Source organism: Cyrtonyx montezumae, unplaced genomic scaffold (assembly GCF_038088225.1).
Source record: "Cyrtonyx montezumae isolate F1298 unplaced genomic scaffold, pur_monq_1.0 scaffold_3, whole genome shotgun sequence".
Lineage (NCBI taxonomy): Eukaryota > Metazoa > Chordata > Aves > Galliformes > Odontophoridae > Cyrtonyx > Cyrtonyx montezumae.
In genome coordinates this window covers 21,319,957-21,335,054 of record NW_027072034.1, presented here as the reverse complement: position 1 = coordinate 21,335,054, position 15,098 = coordinate 21,319,957, and the positions used below count along the sequence as shown (strand labels likewise).

Below are 15,098 nucleotides of genomic sequence, written 5' to 3'. Positions count from 1 at the left end.
CCAGGGAGGCACCTCTAGATTTGAATTTCTCATTTGTTGGTATTTTCAACTCACCGTGTATCTGACCAAATCGATTTGCAGGAGAGAACGAAGTTGTTGTATCTTTCATGGAAAAACTGCACGTGCAAGTTTCACTATGCAGAGAGGACTGTGACGTTTAAAATAAATCTTTTATTGTATTTTAGAGTCAGACCAAAGGAACACGAACTTGTCGTTTTCCATTCTTATGCCTCTATGTCATGCAGAATTTCAAGAACACTTCTATGGGGCAGTTCAGGAACCTGCTTTTGAGATTAAACTTTAGTGCTTAAAATTGCAGTGTTTTATGTACCTATGTGCTTTATGATGTCTTTCCCACTGAAGTATTTGGGGTATGCCATCTTGCTTAGTATATGTGTTTTTAGATTCTCGGAGGGAATATGAGCCAGCGGTGCCTGAGCAGCAAAGAAGGCCAACAGCATTCTGTATCCTGTTAACAGGAGCACAGACAAGGAAAGGAGGAATGTGATATATCCCTCAGCACTTCTTAGGCTTTATCTAGAGTGTGTTCAGTGGAATAGTCACTAAGATGGTTAGTGGACTACGAAGAGAAGATGAGAAAACTGAAAGCTGCTACTTTGTGGAAGAGGAGGGTTAGAAAGGACCTTATCAGTGCCAGCATCCACTGGGGACATACTGAAATAGACAGAATGAGACTGCTCACAGGAGGACTGAATTGAGAAAACAGGTATAATTTGAAATAAGAGGTTTGCACTCAACATGGAAGACTTTTCGCTGTGTGGATAGTCAGGACAGAGGAGCAGGATGTCCAAAGACTGCGCAGGCTCCGTCCATTGAGATTTTCAAACGTCTGCTGCATGAATTATGAAACAGCATGATCTGACCTCAGGACTGTCCCTGCTTTGAGCAGGAGGTTGGACTAGATACCTCCCAAGGTTGTTTCCACCCTGAACGATTCTTTGATACAGAATGTGTACAAACCATAGGTAGTAGAAGAGAAAAATGTTTAGTGCTAGCTCTCAAAGTTGGATTGTTGAGTTCTTAAGTGCCTCAAAGAGGTTTAAATTCTTTCCTGAATCATACGGTGTTCTTCCAGTCAGCACTGTTTTTGTTTAGTCCTTTTTGCCAGAGTGTTCTCCACTCTATTTAAGGCTCAGCATAGAAAACAGGACACTGCCTTCAAACCCTGTTTCAGGGTTGCTTATGAATGTAGTGTGAAGTAACCTTTATATAAGAAACATATAAAAAGCTTCTGGAGGTTTTAACAAAAGCTGTGCTTCCTTCCTGCCAGTGTACCATCTCTGTACGAGAGCTCATGAGTCATCAACAGTTACATCATAGTGAGTTTTTGTTTGTCCCCAGGAATGTCGTATTCCTGTATACACAGTGGCCCTAATTACATAGGGAGATTACGGAATGATCTCTGTCCCCAGCAGAATGTTTAGAGCAGTACCCTGGACAAAAAGAATGGAGCAAAACCTTGGAGTTGAAAATCTCCAACACCAGTGTCACGTTTCTCTGTTTTCAGTAATACCCATCTCCTGGGCCTCAGAGAGATACCCACACCCTAGGGCTTGTTCAGAGAAAGGCAATGGAACTGGTGAAGGGACAGGAGCCCAAGTCTTATGAGGAGTGGCTGAGGGAGGTGGGATTATTTAGTCTGAAGAATAAGAGGCTCGGGGATGACCTTATTTCTCTCTACAGCTACCTGAAGGGAGGTTGTGGTAAGGTGGGGGTCGAACTCTTCTCCTGTGTAGCAATAGGACTAGAGGGAATGGCCTCAGATTGCGCCAAGAGGAGATTCAGGGTGGATGTTAGGAAAAACTTCTCGGAAAGAGTGGTCAGGTGCTGAAATGGGCTGCCCAGGGAAGTGGTGGAGTTACCATCCCTGGAGGTGTTCGAGAAGCATTTAGATGTTGTACTGAGGGACATGTTTTAGTGGGAAATAACTGGTGGTAGGTGGACAGTTGGACTGGATGATCTTGGAGGACTTCCCCAACCTTGGTGATTCTATGATTCTAAAAATATCGCCCTGAATTCTGTTACTCAAACTGGGTTTGTGACTTCATGTGACTCTTTTCTGCACATATAATTTCATTGGGCCCAGGGATATGGCTATCCATTAAACCATACTCAGTGTCTTTTGATTAATGAAACCAGCTGCTAAATCGCATATATGCAGTTAGAGCTGATGTAAATGGAACTAAGAGATTACCAGCTCTGACTTTTACCTGGCTGCCTATTATTGGCATCTTCACTCTTTTCCCCCACTGCCCTCCAGAAGTTAACTGCCTGACTTGTTGATTTGGTCACTCCATTATGTAGCAGTCCAAAATGACATGGCTTAAAAATAGACTTAACCTTCTCCTTTTTTTTTTTCTTCTTTATGGAAATATTTTTTTTGTTGTTTGAATCTTTTCCAGCGCTGAGCTAAAGAACACTTAAGCAATTGAAACAGCGCTGGCTGTTAGCATTGGGTAAAGACATAATGCAGAAAGCATTGGGATGGCAGTCTTCTACTGTGACTTGGTAGCAGCTAGAACAATTCATCTGACTGTATCCAAAGCAATAAATAATGCCATGCTTTGTTATGGGTATTTGACTTCTGATTTTGGCCTTGAATTCAAACGCTTTTCCTTCTTTATTTAGTGTCTTTTGCTTCTGTCTCCTATGTCTTGTACTGCAGAACATCTGTATGGGATGGAGTTTAGCACCAAATGGTGAACATTTGCTTATGTATGTAAGTGGCCAGTGGAAATGTTCACCTGTTACCTCCAAAAGTGGATACGTGCATTTGGTCAGTTGAACAGCTCTGTAACTCCACTGACTGTATTGAGTAGCTCTTCTTTGCTTAGCCAGTTGCAGCTGTCTTCTATAGGCTTCACTCTGACATTTGTGTTGTGATATTCTGTCTAAAAGCCTGTGGAGTGTAGTCCAGCTACAGCAAATGTAGTTGTACTTCTGCTTTTTGTCTGGAACTCCCATTCCAAGTCCACTAGAATTAAGGAGAAGCTTCTATTTTAAATAAGTGGGCTGTGCTTCAGGCCTTTTTCTTTCTTTTTCTTTCAGTCCTATTACTGTGTGTTATGCTAACTTTGGTTGCTGTTAGTGAGATAACTAGGTCAGACCATTCCAGGAAAGATGGACAGTATTCTGATGATTATCTCATAGAGATGTGCACTTGAAGATGAAAACTGTAATTGATTAAAAAAAAAAAAAAAGCAAAGATGGAAAAATGTAAAGGTCTTCTAATGATTTAATAGTCATTATAAAGCTCAGTTTTCTAATAATCCACTATTCTAATGTCTTTCTAAAATACCATTTAGAGGCCTGGTTTCTATTTTTGACGACCTCGAGGTGGTTTGCTGTGCGTCTGGATGCCATCTGTGCCATTTTTGTTATAGTGGTTTCTTTTGGTTCCCTGCTTCTTGCCAAGAGTAAGTACAGACATTAGAAAAAGTTCACCCAGTAATTACCATGCATAGTAATGTCTAATTCTTTTTCATAGTTTACTGTTTCTAATTGTTTAAGGACCATAATTAAGTTAAATGTTTCTTTCTAGATCATGATCTTTTCCTCAGTCTAGAGCATTGGGTCCCTATCTCCTTTTCTGCAAATATTGGAAGCAGTTCAGACATCTTCTGGGCATGCATTTACCATCATCCTCAAATGTGCAAACGAACATGCAGATCTGCACTTCACTTGGGAGATTCTGGCTTTCAGAACAATAACAATAACAAATAAATCTTTTTTGCCACCTTTGCCTTTCTTTTTTAGCCCTACGGGGCTTTGCTTTTCTTACTGAAACACCCACAGAGCTGCTTCTTAACAACTCTTTTCCTTTCTACACGTGGCACAGTAGGCAAAAAGGCAAACTGAAATTCCTAGGGATACTTTTCTAATATCTTAGATCAGCAGGATAAGCTAGTTGGAGAAAGAAAATCACCTTGTAATGATGCATTTTATATTCACTGTCACTCACAAACTGTCATTAGTGTATGCATCATCCAGGATGTAATTGGGTAGATGTACTAGAACAAGATAATCATCTAAAGTATGAGGGAAGACATAATTATCTTGGACGTGAAAATTAGTGCTAATTTGCTGTTTTTGTTTCTTTTCTTTTTCCTTTGGACAAGTTCTGTATATTCATGTGTGTTTTAAAATTTGAACGCAGTACACTTCTTGATACTGAAAATTTTGAGTCAGATTTGAAGTTAATAGAATGCAAACAGACAAGTCAAAACAATGGTCCTGAATATTTCCTTGCCTCTGGATAAGGAGTAACTCTCTTGAAGTCAATAGAGCTGTGCTAGGATAAAGTTCAAGTAAGTTAGAAGGCAATCATGCTTAATATCGGGGCAGACGTAATTATTTTATGAGAGTAGGCCCACTGAACGCAACAAATCTTTATGTAAATAGGGGAAAAGTATTCTGTACAGTTATTTTATCTGATCACTTAAAACTGTACAGAGTTTATGTAAATGTTCTTAAAATCATTTTGTGATTATTTTTTGTTTAGATTTAGAGGCTGATATGATTCCCTTATAAAATGACTGGAAAATTACCAATGCTTAGCTGGATAGGAATGACCCTAATGAGATATGTAAGTGTGGTCTTGAGACCGAGTCTCAGTTTTTAGATAAAATACCTGGCCAAGAATCAAGATTCATTTCAAACATACAAATAATTTCCAAAATATAACCCCCAAAAGCGCTGCAAGTAACTGTTCTGCCTGGAGCTACTCATTGCACACACAGATGTATGCTGTAACCAAACAAAATTCTGGCTGTGATACTTCCATCATGTAAGAAACCTCATGAAAGTGAAGTTAACTAGAATTTTGTGTAATTAGTAGTGTACCTATTTGATTCTCTTTTTTCTTTGTTCTGCAGCTTTGAATGCAGGGCAAGTTGGTTTGGCGCTATCCTATGCAATCACTCTCATGGGAACGTTCCAGTGGGGTGTTAGACAAAGTGCTGAAGTTGAAAACCTGGTAATGTTTATTTCTTCCTTTTCGCTTCTTGGTTCCTTTGTGTAGCTGTGACATGATGCTTTAAGGATAGCAATCTTCCTAGTTAATTTAGGATGTTAATACCTTGTCAAGCAACTGAGGCACTGCTTACAGACAGTAGAGAAAAGCAGCTTCTTCTAGAGTATAATTTGTCTCATTGATTTTGAATGTCTGTTGAGATTAATTGTTCATCTTTGTTGATAGTACAGGAACCTTTATAATCTCCCTTCTTCAGTAGAAAGAAGGCTGTCTAATTATGATGTAGGCATCTACATTCCAAGTTAACTAAAATTACGTAAAACTAATCCCTCAGTAAGTTTTTTTCTTAAGGATTTTTTCAGATTGGGGATTAAAATTTTCTTATGCATTACTGCATGTTTTATTTTTGTTTATATCCATTGTTAAATTTTTTCTGATCCTGTTAATTCACTGTAAAGGCTTACATGTTCTTAACTTGCTTTAAGTTAATAAATATTAGAAAATATTTAACTTCATATTCACCTGAGAGGATAGCATGGTTTTGAATATATGTAAAGTAGTCTAACTTTCACCAATTTGCAATTTTTACTAGCATGCTCTATTCTAATTCTTTTTAAGCTAGTGTGTAAGGAAAAAAAAGTTATAAAAGGAGCATACTACATTACAAAACTGCTTTTTGTTTTGTGTTGACAGGTGAAGGTTACTTTTAAATATGACCGTACTCTAGGAGACATATGTATTTCTTTACTAAAAAGAACAAAACTATGTTTAATAGCAGATAAAATAAATAATTTTAGGTGTGTTATTCGTGGTGGTGATGTTTTGGGTTTTTTTTGCTGGCACACAGGGAAACGAGTTTTACTGCGTATGAAGGCAATACTGTGGTTTAACAGCTGTCTTAGATTTTGGAGTTGCTTGTGACAAATACATTAAAAAAAAAGCATCAGCACAGTGGTAATGTGGAGTGCAAAAAAGGGAAGACGAAGATGGTAACTTGATACTAGGAGCTGTCACTGGACTGCCTGTAGCCTATACTACAGTTTCATTTCTATCTCTGTTTTTCTTATGCACAGTTAAATGGTGTAAAACTAGCCAAGACTGACAGACAGCAGTCTTACCTTAAATTTCTTAAAACTTATGCACGTACTTTAAATTGTAGTTCACTGATTCAGTTGTATAAAATAAGTAAGAGGACAGTACCAAGTGTTCCTATCTATGCCTGGAGGAAAAGCTGTGGAATAGTTTCCATTGAATCTTCATATTGAAAATGCGTGTGTGTGTATGTATGTGTGTGTGTGTGTCTGTGTCTGTGTGTGCGTGTGCTGAAAAAACAGAGTAAATTAAAATTTATGGATATGTCTTCCTCCCCTTAGATGATATCAGTAGAAAGAGTAATGGAATACACAGATCTTGAAAAAGAAGCCCCTTGGGAAACCAACAAGCATCCGCCTCCAGAATGGCCAAGCCATGGAATGATAGCATTTGAAAATGTTAATTTCACTTACAGTTTAGATGGACCTTTGGTGTTAAGACATTTGTCTGTTGTTATTAAACCAGAAGAAAAGGTATGTATGTTGCTGGCTTTGGCCATTTATAGGAATTAAGCAAAGTTGATAAGTTGAAAAGAAACTGTGATATAAAAAGACACTGTAAAATATGTGAACGTTAGGAAATCAGATAAGTGTAATTTAAAAAAATAAGGCAATCATATTTAATGGCATTAGTTGGAGCCTCTTTATTTCCTGTAAATATAGCATCAATGCATCCAAGAATGTTACATTTCTGTATATCGAAACAAAAGGTTAAAAATAATTGGAATAACTGATAAAATTTAGATTTCATCAGAAAGTGGCTGACATGCAGAATATGAGTAAAACCCAAAATATTTGTTCAAATCCAAAGCAAATGGAGCTGCATTGGAAAATTGGGAATTCAGTATGGGAAACAGAAATGGAATGAAGGTATCAGCACACAAGCTGAGCAGAGACAACTGCATATAAGGAACGTACATGTTCTTGCACAGAGCCCAGAGTGGAATAGAGAAGAAACAAATACAAATCCCTTGCATAACTTTAGAATCGGGGATTTTATTTCAGTTCCTTTTGGCTACCAATCCAATTAACTGTTGCTGTTAATTAGATTGGTAGCCAAAAGAAATGAAGAAATAAAACTCTTTCTCCTCTGCAAATTTGACTCTTCCCAATTTTGACACTATCCCAATTGAAGGAGTGCTGCAAGGAAGGTCTCCCCCACAGACAAAATTAAATTAGAGCCCTACAGTGTTAATTCACACTTTGCTACTTTTCAAATCCACACGTACTTTTTTGATGAGGATATCTTCCCTAGGAGTCTGGTTCATCTCTCAGCAATCATTACCCTTGCCTCAGTTGTAACATGCTTTTCCATTCAATCCTAAACATGTTTTGTTCTTCAAGTGGACTCTTTTAATAATGTGTGTTACAGGAATTCAACCCAACTTTGCTGCATGGAGATGATCCTGTGGAATTAAGTATGGATGAGTTAAAAAAGGTGTTTAAGAAAAAGAACTTTTCTTGCCTGTGGGCCATCCCTTCAGCTATAATCTATCACTCCAGTGTAATAGCAGACAAGGCAGTTTACTTTTCTTACGGAGAAAAATGAAGTAGTAAAAATAATAATAAAAGAAAATGGAAGCAAGAGATAATAATGTTGTATTACTCACTTCTTGGTAGGGGCAGGAGGAGGAGGCATGAGTGGGTATATTTATTTTTGCTCTAGTTGTGCTGTGGTTTTGTCATCCTGAAGTGAATTTGTTCAGCCTGAAACCGTTGCCAAGAGTTTCATGTTTGTTTTCTATGATGTTTTGCACAGTACTGCAGTAGACTGCCACTGTGTAAAATAAATCTTCCAAGCATCTATGTACCCCTTACATTGTTTTTAATTATGGAGAAGTGTCTCTTTAGAACCAGGTTTTTCATATATTGAGGGTTCTACTCATGGAGCTCATTGACAGCTTCTGTGCTTGCTCATACCGCTGGCTACTTCAGACTTCAGATGGCTGTAGTGCCTCTTATGGAAATAATGGATTTAAACTTCTGCCATGTGCTTAGATTTCCTTAGAAGTGACCCAGCACTCAGTCTGCCAGGCTCTGGTCGCAGTAGGAATAGAGGAGATAACTTCTAGGAGATCACTTACAGTGTGGTGTCTTTAAAGCTGCTACCTATACTGCATCTCTCTGTGTTTGCTATCTTCCTGCAGTCAGAACAGGCAAGGAGGGTGCTTCAGATTTAACCACCTTTGCTAACCCAGTGCAGTCTCCCTGAGACAGATCAGAGGGTGCTCACACAAGGAGTTGTGCCAGCAGCCAGCTGTGCTCTGGTAGTATGGGTGATGCGTAGAATCATAGAATAATTTGGGCTGGAAGGGACATTAAACCCACCTAGTCCCCAGCCTGTGCCATGCCCAGGGCTGCCACCCACCAGCTCAGGCTGCCCAGGGCTTCATCCAACCTGGCCTTGAGCACCTTCAGGGATGGGGCACCCACAGCTTCTTTGGGCAGCCTGTTCGAGTGCCTCGTAACCTTGTACTGAAAATTTTCCCCCTCGTATCTCATCTAAATCTTCTCTTTTTTGCTTGCAAACCATTCCCCCTTGTCCTGTTGCTGTCTGCCTTTGTAAAAAGTCAGCCACTGAAGCAGATTAGCACATACAACCCTAATTTGTAAACACCACTATCTTTGTTTTAGGAAGTTGATCCTATATCTGGTGGTATGGCTACATGAAAAAGTTAGGAGGGTGGAGGTCTAGATTTATGGCATGGATGCTGTTCACGCAAATACCCTTACAGTGTTGCATGAAAGGGAGGTTGCCTGAGGGATAGCAAGAGCAGTAGCTGACATGCTGTAAATCTCAGTCTCAATTTTTGTGCAGCTCTGCTTTGAAGTACAAGTGACTTTTGAGTAATGATGAGTCCAGTGTAGCAGGTGTACTCTTGTATATGCACATGGCTTACATCAAGGCTATAAAACCTGGTTCGATGATTCCTGTTAGGTGGGTAGGACTTCTGTTTGCAGACCATCCTTGTGTTTGCACTAGTTATGGATGTGGATCACTAAAGAATAAAGTGTTCTTAAAAAATGTGTATAGGGAGAGCTGTTTCAAATTCATGTCAATTTTCAGCAGCCGGTAGTCAATTGGACCAAAAATACAAATAGATTCTTCTAAATACTGAACAGCATAGTCCTTTCATTTGATGCCAAACTGAAAGTGGGATTTTTACAATATGCAGAGCAGCTGCATTTTTATTTTAAGTATCATTGTTTTGTTGTTGTTGTTTTTTCTGTATGTTCTTAATGCAATACTTTACATCACTGACATTTACAGGGAAACAGCTGAACTTTTGGTTTTATAACTGTTTGTATTCTCCATTCCGCATTTTCCTTCTGAGATGTAATATAACTGTTCAGAACTACTTTTTCCTTTGTTTCATATTGTTTGATATAATATGAATGCTGAATATTTTATTATTTAATGTAGCAGATTTGGTTAGGTTAAGTGGTAGTTTTACTAGTGAGCACCGCAGTTTATGTACAGTTGCACAATAATGAATTGTTGGATTCAATTTTTCTATCAAAAAACAGAAGTGGAAAGTACTGTTTAGATTATGTAGTGTAAGCTGCTCCTTGTGTGTATTTTTGCTCAAATGTGGGCACTGTTGCTTTGTCTGAGCTGAGGGTCTCTGACTGCTGAAAAGTTTTTCCTTGCTCTTCAGTGTAATGTTTCCTATGCTTAATTTTATTCCAGCAGTCATAACTGCATACATCTGAGTCTCAGGCAGTGGGTAATTGCCCTCTGGTGTCTGTACGTATACCCGTGAAGGTTTTCATGTTTCTTCCTCCTTTCTGCACCCGAATCGCTTTGCCAAGCTATATTGTACATGTTTAATCCTCATAAATCCTTCCACACAAAATCAGTATCTCCAACTCATATTAATTTTATGTTGCACTTCTCTGAACTCTTTCCAGTGTGTCGATTTCTTTCTGGAAATGTACCGATTAGAACTGAGTGCAGGAAATAACAAATCCTGCCAAATCAGATCTGCATAGTGAGTTACACCCATCACCTTCTATGATGCAGTTGATTACTGTACATTGTTTTCCTTAAGAATCCTTCACCTGCAGACATTTTTTTAAAAAGTTTGCCATTCCAGTAGTATTTAATCATCACTAATTTTGTCTATACTTAATTATTAATGGCCTGACTTTTTCCCAAGTCTCATTTTTATATAAAACCATTTGTAGATATTACCACCATCGTTAAAGTTAGCAGTCTCATATTTTGCATTGTCTCTACCTCTTTTTTTTCCTGAAAGCATTGTTTTCTCACATTGCATACGGTTTCTCATTTCCCTGGGGAACCTAATGAAGCCTGAATCATTGTGATTTTATTATTCACTGTTTTTCCTGTTTAGATGGGAATTTGTGCTTGCTCGTGTAGTCCTGTAGTTTCAGTGCTTGTATCCTCCCTGCTGAAGCTGTCTGAAGCATGGGTACTGTTTATAATCCTACTGCTAGTTTTAACTTTACTTAGGCTCTAGAATTTAAGTACTTTACATTACTTCGCCTTAACCATACTAACCAGACTTAGTTTCTAAATTGGGAGTAATAAATTGTTCCTGAAGTGCTCGTAAGAGTCCTTTTCTGGATTGAGAAGTAGATGCATGCCTGAAGTGATTTACTTAACGTCAAGCAGCAAACCAGATTTTTTTAACCAGTAAAATTGGCTGCCTTGAATCACATTAGCCTATGCACTGAACCCCTTTGTCTTACATACACAATAACACCTTTGAATGATATGATCTTAAAAAATCACTTAGGATCCAATTGTCACCTGAATCCCAACTGATCTAGCAGGGAGGTTTCTTCCACTTGAAAAAACGTTAATTATAAGCTAGTTTTATTTGTGTTTCTTCTATTACAAATGTTGTAAAACTGTTGCTTATCCTGCAAGGCTCCTGGTTTAATTGTACAAGCTTGGTTTCATCTGCAGGTTGGAATTGTGGGAAGAACAGGAGCTGGGAAGAGCTCTTTGATAGCAGCCCTCTTTCGGTTGGCTGAACCTGAAGGAAGGATCTGGATTGATAAGTACTTGACATCAGAGCTAGGCCTCCATGACTTAAGGAAGAAAATTTCAATTATACCTCAGGTAAGAAGCTGACTTTGCTATAAACATTTTCTCTGTAGTGCTGTAGTAGTTAAATGCTTTTCCAGGATACGTATTCAGTATATATAGAAAGGAATCAGCTTTGGAAATTGGAGGGTTTTCTTCCAAGTTCTTTTCTCAGTTCATTCCTCCAGAATAAGTGCAAATAGATGTTAGCAGTATGCTGTCCCTCACGGCTGGCACTGAGCAAGGAAAACAGGGTGGCAATACTCAAAGCTTCAGGAATCCTCTGATGTCAGTTTCTTCTTTAGCAAAAACTCACCTGATGCATTGCCTGAAGCTTTCTTGGGAAGGGACTTGGAGGAGCCACATTCTCCTCCGTAGGCACCCCTGTATGAACTGACTGAAGCTAGGTCCTGAAAGAGCTCATATGCCAACTGTAAGTGAGCTATCAGACTTTTTGCTTTGGAGAGAGGGTTGGAGAGGAGAATAGGGAAAGGAAGAAAGAATGGATCATTATGACTCATAATAAGAACTTGGTGATCTTCAAAAGCTGAATATAGGAAAGGCTGCAATGGAGGGGGGAAAAAATCGGAAGATATTGTTGGGAGTAGATTCATCTCTGATGCTGGAGCAGAAAGGATGTTCTAAGAAGTCTGATAGTCCAGAAGTGTTGTCTTTTATTGTCTGCCTTTTAAACGAGACAACGAAGAAGGCTTATGTATAACCTCAGAACTTCCTGAAGGCAGTGTCTATGCATATTACTACGTTTCATAAGAGGGCTAATTCCTCTCCAGCAGAGAACAAAAGAAGAGGGAAAAGCTCATATGTTACAAATGTTAAGTCCATCTCTGTGGAAAATAATTATCTTGGTTTTTTTTCTAGCAGGTTGATAGAGCAGTAGACTGGAAGCCAGAGGAATTCATTGGCTATGTTTAACGCTAATTCTCATATCTTTGTATTTTGTTACAGAAGTTGCATTTAGAGCTCTTTGGCCATATTTTTCTCTGAATCTTCGCTAGTCTGTCATCGGGGTGGCATTCAGAGTGTTTATATTACTTTCTTTGAATTCAGAATCTGATAAAAATGGCAATGAACAGTGGTTCCAGCCCTCACTGGATTACATGCCTTTTTTGTTGTTTTGTTTGTTTTTATAAATTGTATTATTTATTTATATTGTTGTAAATTGTTTGTTTTTATTTTCCCAAGAATACAAGTCAGAGAAAGAGAGTATATATCTTATTAAAAATAAATAAATACTCCCCCAGCAACTGGATTGCTGCCTAATGCAATCTGCTTTTTCTTTCTGTATGCTGAAATCTTTCTGCGCAGCAGAGGTACTTGTTTAAACTGAGGAAATAGTCAACTTTTGGGATCTCCAGAGAACTTCATGTGGACTTAAGTTCCTTTCTCCTGAAAATATATAGTCATCAGTTCTTTCAGGGTGGTCTACAGCTTTCCCAAAGCTCTGCCCTAGTGCAAGTGGTTTCCACGTTTGGAAGCATTCAATCCAATTGACTAAAATACAGTGTTGAAACAGGAAAGCTGTTGGTCAAGTACAGTTTCTACATGCTGAGTGATGCAGATGCTCAAAGTTCACTGAATTTGGTTATACATGCTTTACATTATTGTTTTATATATATATATATACATATATATATATATATAATCTTATTGACACTGGCTTATGACTATAAACTATTTTAATCTATTAGAATATTGTGATAGGGTTTTCATCGTGATTTCAAAAGGGCTTTAAATGTCTGAAGGATAGCAAGTAGCATCTGTCTTCTACATAAGGGAAGACTTGTTTTCACTAGAAATATGCAAAATGTTGAAGTGGTGGTAGTAAGATCAGGAGGAGGCTTTGGAATAAGAGTTGTAGTAAACTGAGTGTTTTACCAAACTGTTAAACCAAACTGTTTGTGTTGTAGTAAACTGAGTGACAAACACTGTCTTTGTAGTACGTTAATAACAGTAGTGTCAGTCATAGAAATAGTCAGATAACAGGCAGTTGTTTTGCAGCAAATATCTTCATAATTATGTGGGAAGCTTTAAAAGAAAGAAAAAGAAAGAGAAAAAAAATAAAAAAGCACCAGAGAGAGAGATGTTCATTTAAATTATAAGGCATGCTAAACTAAACCATTCCTAGAGAGTAATGAGGCAAGGCTGAAGTTTTCTTATATGTAAGCTTAAATACCTACCTGGAGAAATAAAAATGTGCTTAGGCTTCTAATTGCTTGTTTGGATAGAGCTGTGTGAAGGTTGCGTTTATAAATCTATTCTATGCAAATATTGTCTGCCTCCCTGACTGCAAGCATTTTTACAACAATTATTTACAGGTTTGTCTTATTACTTTCCTCCCGTAAACCAGACTATTTTGAATAATAATCTGTGTCAGAAATGGTAATTAAAAATATCCTTATCTACTGTTGCAGTGCTTGTCTGTTGTTAAGATTTTTATAATAGTTATGAACACTTTTTAAATCCAGTCCCTTGTTTTACCAACGTATAAAAATAGAGTGAAAAGGAAAACAAACCTAACGAACAATACCTTCAAAACACGCCAGATATTATATTTAAAAAACAAATTGTCAAACTAATTACTTTCTAGGTGTTTTGGAAGAAAAATGTTCTTTGAACCAGTTAATGTTTTTTCAAATCCTTTTGTTTGTTCGATATGATTTTAGTGGCATGTATTGTCAGTGCACAACTTTCATATAATTGGCATGCTGTGTCAAGAAATGCAGATGTTCTTTTACACTGTTTGCAGCATATTCTGCCTTTGTTAATCCTTTGATGCCCCTCAGAGCGGTTTAGATGTCAAGATAGTAAAAGTGTTAATGTTGAAATTCTGTTCTGATTTGCTGCTGCCATTTGGGACTGTCCATCTCTAGGTTAGGTGGGGCATCAGTCAAGAGAATAATCTTGGCATAAACTGAAGTAATGAAATACAGTAGGCATCCTTTTATGGGGATAAAAAAGAAAACATTTGGGGAGTCTCAAATTAAACAGAACTCTTGACTATGTGATGAGTAGTCTTCCTTTACGATTAGCACTATTAAAGCTTTTGAAGTATTGTTTTTGTATAATATTAAGAGAAATTTAGTTGTATCAATGCACAATTCTCAGATCTGGCCAATCACCTTAGTGAGTACTTGCTGCTCACGGAACATTGGACCATCCCTAGCACTGTTCAAGAAGCATTTAGATGAGGTGCTAAGGGATTTGATTTAGTAGTTCAGTGGGTAGGGATGGTGATAGGAGGATGGTTGGACTAGATGATCTTGTAGGTCCTTTCCAACCTAATGAACCTATTGAACCTATGAACAATCATCTTCCAACTTCTCAAACAGCATGTTTTTTCAATATCCATTGGTTTGCATCCATGTAATTAATGATCTGTTACTTGTTTGAATGGGAACTGAGGTAGATCAATGGCTGCTTTGACCACTGGTAAACCCACACTGGCACTTTAATGGAAGTCTGGGCTGGTTTGACTCAGTGGTTTCTTTTGAGTTAGATCTTTGCCCAGCCATTCTCCAGTTCTGACTAAGCTCAGTTTGATGCTGGAGGCGTGTAGATTAACTTCTTTGTGAGTATAGGTAATATATACGTGTAGGAAGATTTAAACATTGCATTGAAATGGTAAAAGCTGTTTCTTGTAGGCTCTTCTGGTAAAACTGAAGGGCTTTTATGGTATGAAATGAGGAGGGGAAGGGAAAGAAAAGAGCAAAGACAGCATTGGGAGCTTTTTAATTCTTCTCTGTTTTATTTAGTGTAAACAAATTTCAAAACTAACCAGACATCATATAGGAGTCTGAGCCCATTGACAGCAGCAGTTTTTGGTTTTCATTAACAATGCCAGGGTAGCAGTGATTGCATGTAGTTATATATATAGCTTGTGGCCTCAAAACAGTGACAGGTAAATGCCCATTTGAGAACCAACGTAACTGTATACAGC

The 15,098-nt window shown here is 38.0% G+C and overlaps 1 protein-coding gene across 1 annotated transcript in view; it reads left to right on the top strand.

Moving 5' to 3' along the window:
- The window catches only part of ABCC4 (ATP binding cassette subfamily C member 4 (PEL blood group)), a 144,045-nt gene that overhangs the window by 99,953 nt on the left and 28,994 nt on the right, over nt 1-15,098 (top strand). The window contains exons 23-26 of the mRNA XM_065740845.1: nt 3,327-3,437; nt 4,896-4,996; nt 6,367-6,558; nt 11,021-11,176. Coding sequence (XP_065596917.1) covers nt 3,327-3,437; nt 4,896-4,996; nt 6,367-6,558; nt 11,021-11,176 — 560 coding nt within the window. The remainder of the gene's footprint in view (nt 1-3,326; nt 3,438-4,895; nt 4,997-6,366; nt 6,559-11,020; nt 11,177-15,098) is intronic.